The sequence below is a fragment of the Scyliorhinus torazame genome, chromosome 1 (assembly GCF_047496885.1).
Source record: "Scyliorhinus torazame isolate Kashiwa2021f chromosome 1, sScyTor2.1, whole genome shotgun sequence".
Taxonomy (NCBI): domain Eukaryota; kingdom Metazoa; phylum Chordata; class Chondrichthyes; order Carcharhiniformes; family Scyliorhinidae; genus Scyliorhinus; species Scyliorhinus torazame.
In genome coordinates this window covers 100,594,682-100,611,391 of record NC_092707.1, presented here as the reverse complement: position 1 = coordinate 100,611,391, position 16,710 = coordinate 100,594,682, and the positions used below count along the sequence as shown (strand labels likewise).

At 52.1% G+C, this 16,710-nt stretch overlaps 1 protein-coding gene across 1 annotated transcript in view; it reads right to left on the bottom strand.

Moving 5' to 3' along the window:
- Positions 1-695: 695 nt before the first annotated feature.
- Positions 696-16,710, bottom strand: part of slc5a1 (solute carrier family 5 member 1) — a 228,870-nt gene continuing 212,855 nt past the window's right edge. Inside the window, exon 15 of the mRNA XM_072498635.1 lies at positions 696-2,076. Within this exon, the coding sequence (XP_072354736.1) occupies positions 1,859-2,076 (218 nt within the window). The 3' untranslated portion in view covers positions 696-1,858. The remainder of the gene's footprint in view (positions 2,077-16,710) is intronic.

Below are 16,710 nucleotides of genomic sequence, written 5' to 3'. Positions count from 1 at the left end.
CCATGTGCCTTTGCATAGAGGCGGAGGAGAGTCAGGCACCTACTAGAGAAGACCCAGCAGGGAACTACTGGAGCTGTACATAATAGTTAATGTGTTAAATAAAATAACTTTTGTTTTTCTCTACTGCTTGGTGTGGACTCCTTTCGTTGCCCCTTACAAACGTCTCCACGTTCACCACCCTCGTAGCCCCAGGTCACGCGTCCGAGCCAATTTTCGTCCCTCACCCAACAACAAAAACACGTAATCTGCTAATTTAATCACTTATGGGTCTTAGAATCATAAAATCCCTGCAGTGCAGAAGGAGGACATATGGCCCATCGTGTCTGCACCGACCCTCCGAAAGAGCACCCTAACCTAGACCTCCTACCCACCCCACCCTGTCCTATCCCCATAACCCAAGCTGCACATCCCTGGACACAAAGGGGCAATTTAGCACGGCCAATCCACCTAACCCGCACATCTTTGAACATCTTTGGCTGTTTTGCTGCTGCCTTTCTGTACATTATAACCGCGACAACACTTTAAAACAATTTCACTGGCCCACAAATGCTTTGAAAAGTCCTGAGGTGAAAGGCAGTATGAACATGTAAAATCTTTCTCCTTTCTTTTTTAGAAAACAACTGGGCTGAAACGAGTGAAAATGAACATTTGAATAATATAAGAATGTGACGGTCGAGGGAAAACAGGAGACGGGATTTAATTATCTCCGATTATCTTTTTATTTCTTAAAGCAGTGTTATAGCACTTATTTTGAAAATGTAATAAATTATTCCTGTTTTTAAAAAAAAATTCCCTTCAGCGTTTCTCTTCTGAAGCCTCCTCCAGGCTGGGAGTCTTGATAGTTGCCTTCCTAACCCAACAAACCTGTAGCTCATGTATTTTTGTGCAAATTGGCAGTACAGCAGGCGGGATTTTGCCAGTCGTGTCTGCCATGGGAGGTGATGGTGTAGTGGTACTGTCACTGGACTAGTAATCCAGAGAACCAGGGTAATGCTCTGGAACCTGAGTTGAAATCCCACCGTGGCTGATGGTGAAATTTGAGTTCAATAAGGAAAAGCTGGAATTAAAAATCTCATGGTGACTATGAATCAGTTGTCGTAAAAACCTATCTGGTTCACTAACGTCCTTTATGGAAGGAAATCTGCCGACCTTACCCGGTCTGTCCTACATGTGGTTGATTCTTAACTGCCCACTGAAATGGCCGAGCAAACCATTCAGGGCAATTAGGGATGGGCAATAAATGCCGGCCCAGCAGCAATGTCCGCATCCCATGGATTAAGGTTTAAAAAAGAAATTCCGGCCAAAGACTTTTTGCTGGTCTGTCAAATTTGCCTTCCCACCCATGATGACTCTCATGGGGGGGGGGGGGGGTTGCAGAAATCTTGCCCGCAGAGAGGGGAAGATGTTTAGGCCTCAGGCTCCATCTGTGATTCGCAATATGGCTTTCTTTTTAAAGAATTATTTTTTAAAATTAGGCCACCGGTTTTATTCCACTTTTTCGTAAAACATTTTTTTAAACTAGCAAGGCCTTAAATTAGAAATACCTTGGGCAGGATTCTCCGACTCGCCGCACCAGCTTTCTGGTGCAGCGCCCCCCCCCAGGATTCTTCGCCGGCCAATGGGGTTTCCAATTTTTGGGCAGCACCGCGCTGTCGGGAAATCCCCGGGCTGCCGGCGAAACGGAGAAGCCCGACAGCGGAGAATACAGCCCCATATTTTAAAAGCACAAATCAAACAGTGGTGTGTTTAAATCTAGTCCAGTTTGCATCTTCCGTGAAGAGAAAGCAATGTATCACAAGAATGGTTAAAGCAATTTGTTGAGATTTGTCCCCAAAGGGCATTTCTCGCCATCATTGAGCTATGCGTAATACGCCCAGAAAAAGATGCAGACAGTCAGCAGGATGACAGCGTTAATGTTGACCACGTTTCTCCACAGGGGCTTCTCCGAAATGTCCGTCAGCTTTTGCTGCAGGGCTTCTTGTTCCTCCTTGCTCAGCTTCTTGGCCTGTTGCTCGAATCCGCAGAACCAGTTGTAGGCTGTCTTCCAGCAACTCACATTCTGGGGCGTCTCTGAGGCTACAAGAACAACACAAAGCACAAGGTTTGAGTTTTACCTCTGTGGGGTTTGTGCAGGACATGGGCGGGAACAGGAGTAGGCCATTCGAACCAACTCCACTATTCAGTTCTTTGACAGCTGATCTCTAGCGCGACCTCATTCACCCAACTGTGCTCTATAACCCTTGATATATTCCCCTCAGTCCCAATTAAATCCCCAGCATCTACCTTTGAGGAGATAAGGGGGTCCCTGATCTAACATAAGATATATAAGTAGGCCATTCGGCCCATTGAGCCTGCTCTGCCATTCAATAAGATCGTGGTTGGTCTGAATGTAGCCTTAACTCCACTTTACTGCTTGGGCCCCTGAACCCTCGAATCCTTTGAAGGTCAAAAATCTAATTCCGCTATCCGTTCTCTGAAAAGGTGTTTCTTAATTTTGCTCCAAAATGATCCAACTCTCATTTTAAGATCCTGTCACATTGTTGATGACACCCCCACAAGATTGCAACCTCTGGCCTCTCTGGCAGGCGTGACATTTGCACCCTGACCCAGCCGGGGTATTTGTTCGGGGAACAAAGACCATTTTGTTTCCGAAACAAACACTCATCAGCTTTTAAACTTGTTAAGAGTGGACAGCCAGACAGGAGTTATTCATTCACATTGTGTGTATGCAGGTATACCGTCTGTGTTTATATCTATAGTTACGTATGTGCTTGTGTGGATAGAATCACAGAATGGACAGTCCAGAAGGAGTCTGTTATAACCTGCCTACTTACGATTGGCTGGGGACTAATGACTATCCCACAATCCTATGGGAGTATGGACTTCCCCAATGAGGGGGGCGGAGAAACTCCTAGTATAAATAAGCTGGCCAGTTCAGGAACCAGCAGGAAGGAGAAGGTAGCAAGGGAAGTTACTGCTACTGTTGTGTATATATTATTGTAGTAAATAAACGTTATTACTTTGTATCCTTAAAACTCGTGCTGGATTCTTCGTGGCCCTTACAAAACTGGCGACGAAGGTAAAAGTGAATAGCTGTCTACACTGCTGAAGCCACCTCCCTGGATTTTTGTTGGATACAGGTTGGAAGTTGTTTTCTATTATACCATGCCTCTGTACGGACGTTTGGATGTTTTTGATGCTGCGCTGGAAAGCTGGAACCAGTACACACAACGGATGCGTTACTATTTCCGGGCAAACAATATCACTGAAAACGAGCGCCAGGTGGTCATATTGCTCACCGCCTGCGGGCCGCATACGTTTGGGGTGATTAGGAGCCTTACGTACCCAGCTGCGCCGGACACCAAAACGTTTGACGAACTTGTGAATATAGTGGGGCAACACTTTAACCCAACCCCGTCCACGATAGTCCAGCGTTACCGGTTTAATACCGCTGAGAGGACCCCTGGAGAATCCCTTGCCAATTTTTTATCCAGGCTACGCGGGATTGCGGAATACTGTGACTATGGTGAGACCTTGTCAGAAATGTTACGCGACCGTTTGGTTTGCGGTATTAACAATGCAGCAACCCAGAGAAAGTTGTTAGCGGAGCCAACATTGACTTTTCAACAGGCAATACAAATAGTCTTGTCCCGAGAGAGCGCAGAGCGAGGAGTACAGGAGCTACAGGGAATGGAAGTGCATGCCTTGGGGCGTAACCCTTTCCGCCCAAAAACGTCCCCCCGCACTCCTGCGGTACCTTGGGCGAGGCAACGACCGGACCGACGACAGTGGCCATCGGACATTCCTCCCCGAAGGGAGCCTTCTCCAGAGCCAATGGATGAGGAGCCATGTCCGTGTCAGACTTGTAGGCGCCGACCCCGTCGCGGACGGCGGTCCTGGGGACGCCAGAGGTGCTGTCGTTCCGACCGAAACTGGGACCAGCCCAGGGGCCGTAACTGGGACCAGCCCAGAGGCCGTACCTTCCATGTGGATGAACTTGTGGCGACCACTCCTGAGGACGTGGAGACGGAGGACGACTGCCTGCAGCTGCATTGTGTGGCAGCTCCCCGTGTGGCCCCCATTAAGGTGACAGTATGGGTCAATGGCCACCCGCTGGAGATGGAGTTGGATACTGGCGCAGCGGTCTCCGTGATCGCCCAGAGGACATTCGACCGCATCAAGCAGGGTATACAGACCCTTACATTAACTGACTCACAGGCCAGGTTGGCCACCTACACGGGGGAACCACTGGACATTGCAGGAACTACAATGACCCCTGTTGTCTATGGACGCAGGAGGGACGTTTCCCACTTATCGTAGTGCGTGGCCATGGGCCCAGCCTGTTGGGTCGGGACTGGTTGCGCCATTTGCGGTTGCAATGGCAGCACATCCTCCAAACAGTTTCTGGAGGGTTGACTGAGGTGCTAGGACGATACCCAGAGGTATTCCAGCCTGGTTTGGGGAAAATAAAAGGGGCCATAGCCCGTATCCAAGTAGAACCAGGAGCCACGCCGCGCTATTTCCGGGCGCGCCCAGTGCCTTACGCTTTGCTTGAGAAGGTAGAAGGGGAGCTCACTCGTTTGGAGAGTTTGGGTATTATCAGGCCCGTCCGTTTTGCTGACTGGGCAGCACCAATTGTACCAGTAATGAAGCCAGATGCCACAGTTCGCTTGTGTGGCGACTATAAGCTTACAGTGAATACAGTTTCCCGACTCGACCGATACCCAATGCCTCGCATAGAGGATCTCTACGCGAAACTTGCAGGTGGACTCTCATTCACAAAATTAGATATGAGTCACGCCTACCTGCAGTTGGAGCTGGACCCTGCCTCCCGACCATATGTAACAATTAACACACACCGGGGCCTGTATGAATATACACGGTTGCCCTTTGGAGTATCCTCTGCCTGCGCAATTTTTCAACGTGTTATGGAGGGCATTTTGAGAGGTTTACCATGTGTGGCTGTCTACCTAGATGACGTGTTGATTACAGGGACGTCGGAGCAAGAGCATTTGGAAAATCTGGAGGCTGTCCTTAGACGCCTTTCGGAGGCTGGAGTCCGTTTACGTCACACAAAGTGCGTATTTCAGGCAAAAGAAGTAGTCTACCTAGGTTATCGGGTGGACCGCGAGGGTCTGCACCCCGTCGCAGAGAAGGTGCGTGCAATTCAACATGCCCCCACCCCGACTGACACTTCGCATCTTCGTTCTTTTCTCGGTCTCGTAAACTATTACGGGAAGTTCCTCCCCAATCTGGCAACTACGCTGGCCCCCTTGCACCTGCTGCTAAAGAAAAATCACACCTGGGTTTGGGGTCAGCCGCAAGAAACCGCTTTCCGGCAGGTAAAGCAACAATTGTCGTCGTCTGGGTTACTAACCCACTATGATCCGGGAAAGCCTTTGCTCGTCACATGTGATGCGTCCCCGTATGGTATTGGGGCCGTCCTGTCCCACAAGATGGAGAACGGGGCCGAGCGACCGATAGCTTTCGCCTCCCGCACATTGACTGCAGCGGAGAAAAAGTACGCGCAGATCGAGAAGGAGGGCCTGGCAGTGGTTTTTGCGGTGAAACGCTTCCACCAGTATGTGTACGGCCGCCATTTCACTATCGTGACTGATCATAAGCCCCTGCTGGGACTCTTCAGAGAGGTTAAGCCAATACCGCCCATTGCTTCTGCACGGATCCAGCGCTGGGCTTTGTTGCTTGCTGCATATGAGTATTCTCTGGAGCACAAACCAGGTACGCAGATAGCAAATGCCGACGCACTGAGCCGATTGCCTTTATCGACCGGCCCCATGTCGACCCCCACGACCGGTGAGGTGGTTGCAACCCTAAATTTTATGGACACCTTGCCTGTCACGGCATCACAGATCCGTGAGTGGACCCAGACGGAGCCAGTCTTGTCAAAGGTTCGGCACATAGTTCTGTATGGTGGGCAGCATAGACAGCTCCCAGGCGAGTTGCGGGCATTTTCCTCCAAGCTGTCAGAGTTCAGCGTGGAAGACGGCATCCTCTTGTGGGGGACGCGTGTGATTGTCCCGGAAAAAGGCCAGGAGCTGATATTATCAGACTTGCACAATGGGCATCCGGGCGTGACCAAGATGAAAATGTTGGCCCGGAGTTATGTCTGGTGGCCAGGCCTCGACACCGACATTGAGAAGGTGGCCCAAAACTGCTCCATTTGCCAGGAGCATCAGAAGCTTCCGCCGGCCGCGCCCCTACATCACTGGGAATGGCCAGGGCGGCCTTGGGCACGCTTACATGCAGATTTCGCAGGCCCTTTTCAGGGATCCATGTTCCTTCTACTAATTGACGCCCAGTCCAAGTGGCTGGAGGTGCATAAGATGCAGGGGACAACGTCCTGCGCAACAATTGAAAAGATGCGTTTATCGTTTAGTACGCATGGCCTACCCGAGGTGCTGGTCACGGATAATGGCACTCCATTCACGAGTGAGGAGTTTGCTAGGTTTACAAAGATGAACGGCATCCGCCATATCCGCACTGCCCTTTACCACCCGTCTTCAAATGGGTTGGCAGAGCACGCAGTGCAAACATTCAAAAGAGGCCTAAAGAAGCAGTCTTCCGGATCAATGGACACGAGACTGGCTCGCTTTTTGTTTACGTACAGGACCACCCCCCATGCAGTGACTGGGGTAGCTCCCGCAGAACTCCTAATGGGCCGAAGACTTCGCACCCGCCTTAGTATGGTCTTCCCGGACATTGGCGCAAAAGTACGCCGCACACAAGAACGGCAGGGACAGGGATTGTCTCGGCATCGTCCGATTCGGCAGTTTGCGCCCGGTGACCCAGTATTCGTGCGGAATTTTGCTGGTGGTGCCCAATGGGTTCCGGGTGTAATCTTTCGCCAAACGGGCCCTATATCTTACCAAGTGCAAGCCCAGGGTCGTCTCCAGCGAAAACACGTAGACCACGTCCGGTCCAGAAGATCATCCCCTCAAAAGATTCCCCGTCCCCGGAGTGTCATGATATTCAAACACACACATCATGATAGACACACCAACAGACAAATCAGAACACACAACACCACAACCAATGACAGAAAGATATAAAAGCACAAATACGACACCCGGTGGTCAGTATTAGCTGCAGAGGAGGACCAGGACACATCTGTTGCCAAACACACTTAGGGAGACAGCACGTGCAGAGTATCCAGAACGAACTGTATTATAAGAGTTATAATAAAATAGAGTTGTACCACATACAACTGTGTTGGCTCATCTGTGCACCAGAGCACCCAACACCACATGGTACAGGAATGGATCGATACCTGCCGGCATACCTCAGTGTACACAGACAACCAGCAGTGCCCAGGCATGATGTATGAGCTCCCGGTTCCGCAGCCGCTCCAGTGCGACGGCGATCTCCGCGAAAACTGGCGGCGATTCCGGCAAATGTTCGAATTGTTCCTGATGGCAGCTGAACTCAAAGACCTGGATGATAGGGAAAAAATTGAATTTCTCCTCACCATCGCCGGTGCAAGGGCAAGAGAAATATTCAGAAGGTTCAGGTTCTTCAGGAGGCAGCAAAGGTACGATTACCAGGCAGTCCTGGGTAAATTCTCCAAGTACTGTGAAGAAAACGCAATCCAATCGGCACATAAAGGTAAGAAAAGCTGCAGTACTCACCTCGTGGCTGGGATCCCGGAGCCCGAATTCCCAGAGGCCGAAATCCCGGGCCTGAGAGAAGGCTGGGTCGAGGTCGGCGGCCATCTTGCTAAAGGTATAACGCTAGCACAGTTGCGCGAGAAGTGCGCAGAACCGGAAGTTTCGTTTGCGCATGCGCGAGATGCTGCGCATGCGCAGTCAAGAAAACGGCCATCGGTAAAGGAACAGCGATCTGAGCATGCGCAGTCGCTTCCTACGTGCTACATACCGAGCGTCAGGATGTCAGAGGCCCCAGACTGCACCAATTTAAAAGGGAAATGTCCCAAATCCAATTTAAAAGGGAAACGTCCCAAATCAAAAAAACAAAAATCTGTTAAAGCTGTAAAACAACCTTCCCTCACCTGGAATGACAGCACAGTGCCGCAAATTGACCCAGGAGATGAATTTGACCTCCGAAGAACCCTCCGACAAGCAGTTACCTACGCACAAGCCGATGATTCCGACCTTGAATACTTCGATGACGATCTTTACAGTTTTTCCGGACCTCGCGAGCCCAATGATAGCTCCGTGGTCCTATATGACTATGACTCGGACGAACCTTTCGTGTTGCACATTGGCGGCCCCCACATTGAATCCGACGCAGATGCGGATTCATTTTTCGGATTTGAGGATCTTCAATCCAGCAGATATGACGTTCCAACTTATCAGTACCGGATGATGCTACAGCCTGACATTAACAGACAGGGAGCGGTGCAAGCACACGGAGAGTGCCCTGCTGCCACACAGAGCGTGGTCCACGTCCCGCTCAACGTTCCCGACTCTATGAAAGAAGACATGCAAGACTCCAGAGTGCAGTCCTCGCATGAACCAGAAGTGACTCCAGTGTCACAAGCTTCCACAGCAAGCTCGTGGACAGACTCCACAATTGCAGAAATGCAAGACTCCAGAGCGCAGTCCTTGCACAAACAAGAAGTGACTCCAGTGTCACAAGCCTCCACAGAGAGCTCGTGGACAGCCTCCACGATAGAAGCAACGCAAGACTCCAGAGCGCAGTCCTTGCACGAACAAGAAGTGACTCCAGTGTCACAAGCCTCCACAGAGAGCTCGTGGACGGACTCCACGATGGAAGGAACGCAAGACTCCAGAGCGCAGTCCTTGCAGGAACAAGACCATGAGGGTCTAGCAACCTCTCCTGACCAACCAGCGGCAGACGATGCAAGTCTGCCATGCTCACGTGAACAGCAAGAAGGCTATAACAGCCTACCATGCTCCACTACACAGCAGCATGAACATGACGGTCTCTCATGCTACAATGAAGGGCACAGCGCTGAAGACTGTTCAAGCCCAACTGAAGACAAGCCAAAGGAATCGCCTCGTCCAAGCCCGAAGAAAAAAGGTTTATGCGCTGACCTTCAGGATCATTATAGCCGAACAGAGATTAATAATGCTGCACGGCCACAGAAGGATGCTGAGGATTTGCTAACGAAATTAATTGAATGTTTAACTTGCAAGGAGCAGACTGAGAATTGCCAGTGTTTTAGTACGGATCGAAAAAATGGACAAGACATTGATCCTCAGGTAATGGAAATAACACAACCTGAATCATATCTACAGCAGGGACAAATGTCTCCCTTCAACACAACACCGCAAAATCCCAACTTCGGAGACCAGCAGTTAGTCAGTAATGACTCTTCAAACCTTGAGGGGAACATTAATTGCATTGAACCTATACACGCTCCACTGATTATTGAGCAGAACATTGGAGCAAGAATCCTGAGGACACCGACATCGAGTAGCCAGATAACGAATTTAAAACCCACAGCAGTGTCAAGTGAACCAAGTGTGCTTTCCACTAATGGTGAAGATGCAGATAAGGTCGACCCGATTATCCATTGTACCACACTAACCCCAGTGATTAAGCAGTTATGTATGGGGAGTATAAGGTGGGCAATTGAGAACAGTAAAAGAGAGACTGTGACCATGCCAGTCCCAGCAAAATCAGACCCAGAGACCATGAAGGCATGTACATTAGACAAAGATACACATGAGGCACCTGAGAAGAAAAGTGAAACGGAATGTTCTTTGGAAAATAGTACAATGTCGATAGAAACATTGGATCCTATATTCGAGACCATACCTATGGGAGAATTTGGGGGTAATAAACAAGGTTCTGCAATGTCTGGGGGAAGATTTAAAATTCCAAAGAAGAAAAGCCCAAATGAAGGACAACGGCAAGACAATGACAGTCCACCGACATGGTGTGCACCACCAGATGAAAACTCTGACAATTTACCCAACCCTAGTGAACAGCAAGCTGCTAATGAGGATCTATCCACGGGATGTGAGAAGAGTGACGACAGCATCCCACTTCCCATGCAAAAGGTGCAAGGTGACAGACCTCGCCTAGTGCGTACCGAGGCACTCGACGATCACGGTGGGACCACTGACGACTGCGGTGGCAGCGCACCGCTTCCACCCTCGATGGCTCGACCCTCTCCACTGGTTGGTGCATTCCTGCATGTTCCGACTCCAGAAGTGCAGCTTCAGGGAATCTCGGCTGCCTCCAGTGAACCTGTTGGGACTCCGGACGGGGGGGCATCGACGGAAGGCAGACCGGACTCCAGATGGGGAGCAGCCAAGCGCCGACTCTGATTCGCGCACGCCAGACCTTGTTCCGGACGGGCGGTGTCGCGGCCTCGGTGATGGCACGCTCAGGGTGACGGCGGATGCCACGGCGACAGGGAATGGATCGCGTGGCAGTCCCACTGGGTCGGCAGTGGCAACCAGCACCGGCGGTCCAAGATGGACACACCAATTCGCGCCATCGCCAGACGTTGATGCGAGCAACAATTCTCTCTCCAAGGCGACATGCTTCGACGTTTCTCTGCGGAGTCGCCCTTCCGGCACAGCAGGTGGCCGGAACCAGCGTACACGGTCTCGGCCAACTTCCACATCTGGCACAGTCATCGCCTTGCATGATATTAGTGATGGTGCTACTTCGATGGCAACGACCCATCGGCTACAAGATGCCGTCCACCACAAACATAAAAAGAAAAAGACTCCACCTTGTTCCTGGCATGCAGGGCGGATGGATTGGTGCCTAGGCGCAATCAGCGAGCTTTGCGCCGCCTTCCACGCTCGCAACTGAACCGTACGCACACGCCGGATCCTCCACTGGTTCCCAAGGATGACTTCGTGGAGATGCCACGGATCATGCCCCTTCCATCGCCACCAGAACCAAATCTCCACAGCTGAACCGGCTTGAGGACCAGCCCATTCTTGAGGCGGTCACCCATTAGACTGGACTTATAACGCTGTTCATACGTTCAAAAAGTCAAACACTTCTGTATTATAACCTGTTGTTGTTTATTGTTCCAGATATCGTCTGACCAGACCAATGTTCAAGTTTTTTTTTTTTCTCTCGCATCCAAGTTTTGTTATGGTACAACCTTGTTAGTGTGACGCACCCGACATCGCCCCATGTAAATAGTTACGTCATATACACACGCTGTACATAACACACACACACACTCTTCGATGCACTCACGACACAATTATATTTATAACCACGTAGGCACATATCTTTGTAAAAAGGGGGGATGTCATGATATTCAAACACACACATCATGATAGACACACCAACAGACAAATCAGAACACACAACACCACAACCAATGACAGAAAGATATAAAAGCACAGACACGACCCCCGGTGGTCAGTATTAGCTGCAGAGGAGAACCAGGACACATCTGTTGCCAAACACACTTAGGGAGACAGCACGTGCAGAGTATCCAGAACGAACTGTATTATAAGAGTTATAATAAAATAGAGTTGTACCACATACAACTGTGTTGGCTCATCTGTGCACCAGAGCACCCAACACCACACGGAGCTCATTTCAACAGCCGCAAAGACCAGAGACAAGGGAAGGTAGTCCTCAAAATCTTCCACTGGTGCCTCACTCGAAGCCTGCGCAGGTCGTTACGGGACCGAATGGAGTTAGAGACGCTGACATGACGGAGGCAGCAGACTCTGACTCCGAGATGGAGACACAGGATGCATCAGAGGCGGAATCCTCGGGTCCACAGGCCGCGGATGTACAACCGCGCCGTTCATCACGGAAGCGCCGGTCTCCGTCTCGTTACACGCCGCCTGATCCAGCGCCGCGAGTTCGACGCCTTCCTTCGCCAGGGTCTTCGGTGGATTCCTTGGACTTTGGGGGTGGGAGGGATGTTATAACCTGCCTACTTACGATTGGCTGGGGACTAATGACTATCCCACAATCCTATGGGAGTATGAACTTCCCCAATGAGGGGGGCGGAGAAACTCCTAGTATAAATAAGCTGGCCAGTTCAGGAACCAGCAGGAAGGAGAAGGTAGCAAGGGAAGTTACTGCTACTGTTGTGTATATATTATTGTAATAAATAAACGTTATTACTTTGTATCCTTAAAACTCGTGCTGGATTCTTCGTGGCCCTTACAAAAGAGTCCATTCAGCTCATTGTACCATTGCTGATTTTTCGATGGACCGACCCAATTAATAGAAATTCCCGCCTGAATTATAGAACCCCTACCAGTGCAGAAGGATGCCATTTGACCCATCGAGTCTGCACCGAGACTTCCAGTTGCGGCTATGCGGAGCTAAGCCGCACGATTCGGCAGCTCCCGCTACCACGGACTTTCGGGCTCGCTAGAGGAGCCCCAACGGAACTTTTGTTTGACGCAACCCGTGGGGAAGGGAAGAGAGAGGTCCCCCTCCAACCTGTATGAAACGGACCAGAAGTGCAACGGCCAAAATAGCGGCACTGGAGCAACGGGAGAAGCGAGGGGAAAAAAACAAAATGGTGGCGGCCAGGGACAAAGGGGAGCTGCAGGAGTTCATCAAGCGCTGCTTCGAGGAGCAGCGCGAGGAGATGCGCAAGGAGATGTTGGCGCCTATGCTTTCGGCAATTGAAGGACTCGGGATCACCCAGAAGGCCCACGAAGCTAAGATCCAGGAGGTATAGAAAAGAATCAGTCAGAACGAGGACGAGCTCGTGGGCCTGGCGGTGAGAGTGGAGCAGAACGAGGCACTACACAAGAGGTGGGCGGGAAGACTCGAAGACCTGGAGAACAGGTCGAGGAGAAAGAATCTGTGGATCCTGGGTCTCCCTGAAGGAGTGGAGGGGGCCGATGCCGGGGCATACGCGAGCACGATGCTCGAGGCGATGATGAGCACGAAGGCTCCTTCGAGGCCGCTGGAGTTGGACGGGGCACATCGGGTGCTGGCAAGGACGCCCCAGGCAAATGAGCCGCCAAGGGCAATGGTGGTGAGGTTTCACCGGTTCACGGACAGAGAGTGGGTCCTGAAATGGGCCAAGAAGGAGCGGAGCAGTAAGTGGGACAATGCAGAGATCCGAATATACCCGGACTGGAGCACGGAGGTTGCAGAGCGGAGAGCGGGTTTCAACCGGGCCAAAGCGGCGTTGTACCGGAAAGAAGTGAAATTCGGAATGCTACAGCCAGCGCGACTGTGGGTCACATACAAGGGCCAACATTATTACTTTGAAACGCCTGAAGAGGCGTGGACCTTTATACAAACCGAAAAGTTGGACTCTAACTGAGGGTTTGTGAGGGTGGGGGGGATGTTTGAGGTTTGATGTGTGATGGGTGTTGTATATAGGGGGTCAATCACGCGCAGGAAATGTCACATGGGCTGGGGGAGAGAGACAAGGCCGCGACAGGAGCTGCGCCTGAGGGGGCGGAGCGGGCTTTGGAAAGCGCAAGTTTTTTTCCCGCGGGCGGGAAGAAAGGCGGGAAGGGGAACGGAGAATGCATATTGATCGGGAGACTCCCACACGGGGAGGTCAATGGGACGGCGGGGGAAGCTGGGGTCAGCAGGCGTCAGCTGACTTACAGGAGTGACATGGGGGGAGGAAAAAAACTAGACAGGGGTCTAGCGGGGGGGGGGGGGGGGGGAGGGGAGGGAGGGAGGGAAGGGGGGGGAAAAAGGGTTGCTGCTGCACTGACCGAAAGGGAACGGGACACAGAAGTGGTCGGGACTGGAGGGTGAGGGAGGCGTGGACACGGGACTGGCCCAGAAAAGGGGCCCGAGTGTTCGCGCACTTCAAGGGTCACGTGGTCATGCTCCAAGAGACACACCTGAAGGTGGCGGACCAGGCCAGGTTAAGAAAGGGATGGGTAGGACAGGTATTCCACTCGGGACTGGACGCGAAGAATAGAGGGGTGGCAATATTGGTGGGAAAGCGGGTGTCATTTGAGGCCAAGACGATTGTAGTGGACAATGGAGGGCGATATGTAATGGTGAACGGTAGGCTGCAAGGGATGTGGGTGGTGTTGGTAAACGTATACGCCCCGAACTGGGATGATGCAGGATTCATGAAGCGCATGTTGGGGCGCATTCCGGACCTGGAGATAGGAGGCCTGATAATGGGAGGGGACTTCAATATAGTGTTGGATCCAGCACTGGACCACTCCAAATCAAGGACTGGAAAGAGGCCGGCGGCGGCCAAGGTACTTAGGGGGTTTATGGATCAGATGGGGGGAGTGGACCCATGGCGTTTGCAAGGCCGCAGGCCAGGGAATTTTCTTTCTTCTCCCATGTACACAAAGCCAACTCCCGGATAGATTTTTTTGTTCTGGGTAGGGTGCTCATCCCCAGGGTGGAGGGGACGGAGTATTCGGCCATAGCCGTTTCGGACCATGCCCCGCATTGGGTGGAACTGGAGCTGGGAGAGGAGAGGGACCAACGCCCGTTGTGGTGGCTGAATGTGGGATTGCTGGCGGACGAGGTGATGTGTGGGAAGGTGAGGGGGTGTATCGAAAGGTACTTGGAGGCCAACGACAACGGGGAGGTGCAGGTCGGGGTGGTATGGGAGGCGTTGAAGGCGGTGATCAGGGGAGAGATAATCTCCATGAGGGCTCATAGGGAGAAAACAGAGGGTATGGAAAGGGAGAGGTTAGTGGGGGAGATTTTGAGAGTGGACAGGAGATACGCAGAGGCCCCGGAGGAAAGATTACTTGGGGAAAGACGACGGCTCCAGACGGAGTTTGACCTGTTGACCACAGGGAAGGCGGAGGCACAGTGGAGGAAAGCGCAGGGGGCGACCTACGAGTATGGGGAAAAGGCTAGTCAGATGCTGGCACACCAGCTCCGTAAGAGGATGGCAGCGAGGGAAATAGGGGGAGTCAAAGATGGAAGGGGAGCCACGGTTCGGAGGGCGACGAAAATAAACAAGGTATTTAAGGCGTTTTATGAAGAGCTGTACAGATCCATGCCGCCAGCGGGGGAAGAGGGGATGAGACGATTCCTAGATCAACTGAGATTCCTGAGGGTGGAGGAGCAAGAGGTGGCTGGTTTGGGGGCACCAATTGGGTTGGAGGAGCTGAGCAAGGGTTTGGGGAGTATGCAGGCGGGGAAGACCCCGGGACCGGACGGATTCCCGGTGGAGTTCTACAGGAAGTACGTAGACCTGTTGGCCCCGCTACTGGTGAGGACCTTTAATGAGGCAAGAGAGGAGGGGACCCTGCCCCCGACAATGTCGGAAGCGACAATTTCTTTGATCCTAAAGCGGGACAAGGACCCACTGCAATGTGGATCGTACAGGCTGATCTCGCTCCTCAATGTGGACGCTAAGTTGTTGGCAAAAGTGCTGGCCACGAGGATCGAGGACTGTGTCCCGGGGGTGATCCATGAAGACCAGACGGGATTCGTAAAGGGCAGGCAATTAAACACTAACATGCGGCGGCTCTTAAATGTGATAATGATGCCATCGGAGGAGGGAGAGGCGGAGATAGTGGCAGCTATGCACGCGGAGAAGGCCTTTGACCGAGTAGAGTGGGAGTACCTCTGGGAGGTGCTGCGTAGGTTTGGGTTCGGGGGAGGGTTTATCAGTTGGGTTAAGCTCCTTTACAGAGCCCCGATGGCGAGTGTAGTGACGAACCGCTGGAGATCGGAGTATTTTCGACTGTACCGGGGGACGAGGCAGGGGTGCCCCCTGTCCCCCCTGTTGTTCGCATTGGCGATCGAACCATTGGCCATGTCATTGAGGGAGTCTAATAAATGGAGGGGGGTGGTCCGAGGGGGAGAAGAGCATTGGGTGTCGCTATATGCGGATGACCTGTTGCTGTACGTGGCGGATCAAATGGAGGGGATGGTGGAGGTCATGCAGACTCTAAGGGAGTTTGGGGAGTTTTCGGGCTATAAGCTCAATGTAGGGAAGAGTGAGCTCTTTGTATTACAGGCGGGGGACCAGGAAAGAGGGATAGGGGACCTACCGCTGAGGAGGGCGGAGGGGAGCTTTCGGTATCTGGGGATCCAGATAGCCAGGAGTTAAGGGACCCTACATAAACTGAATCTGACGAGGTTGGTGGAGCAAATGGAGGAGGATTTCAAAAGATGGGACATGTTGCCGCTCTCGCTGGCGGGTAGAGTGCAGTCGGTCAAAATGGTGGTCCTTCCGAGGTTTCTGTTTGTGTTTCAGTGCCTTCCCATCGTGATCAATAAGGCCTTTTTTAAGAGAGTAGGTAGGAGTATTATGGAGTTTGTGTGGGCGAATAAGACCCCGAGAGTAAGGAGAGGGTTCCTGGAACGCAGTAGGGACCGAGGAGGGTTGGCGCTGCCAAACCTGGGGAGCTACTACAGGGCAGCAAATGTGGTGATGATCCGCAAGTGGGTTATGGAGGGAGAGGGGGCGACATGGAAGAGGATGGAGATGGCGTCCTGTAAAGGAACGAGCCTGGGGGCGTTGGTAACGGCATCGCTGCCGCTCTCGCCGACAAAGTATACCACGAGCCCGGTGGTGGCAGCAACGCTAAGGATCTGGGGCCAGTGGAGATGGCACAGGGGCGCAATGGGAGCATCGGTGTGGTCCCCGATCAGGGGTAACCACCGGTTTGTCCCGAGGAAGATGGACGGGGGGTTCCAGAGCTGGCATCGGGCGGGGATTGGAAGAATGGGGGACCTGTTCATCGATGGGATGTTTGCGAGCCTAGGGGCACTGGAGGAGAAGTTCGAATTACCCCCGGGAAATGCCTTTAGATATATGCAGGTGAGGGCTTTTGTGAGGCGACAGGTGAGGGAATT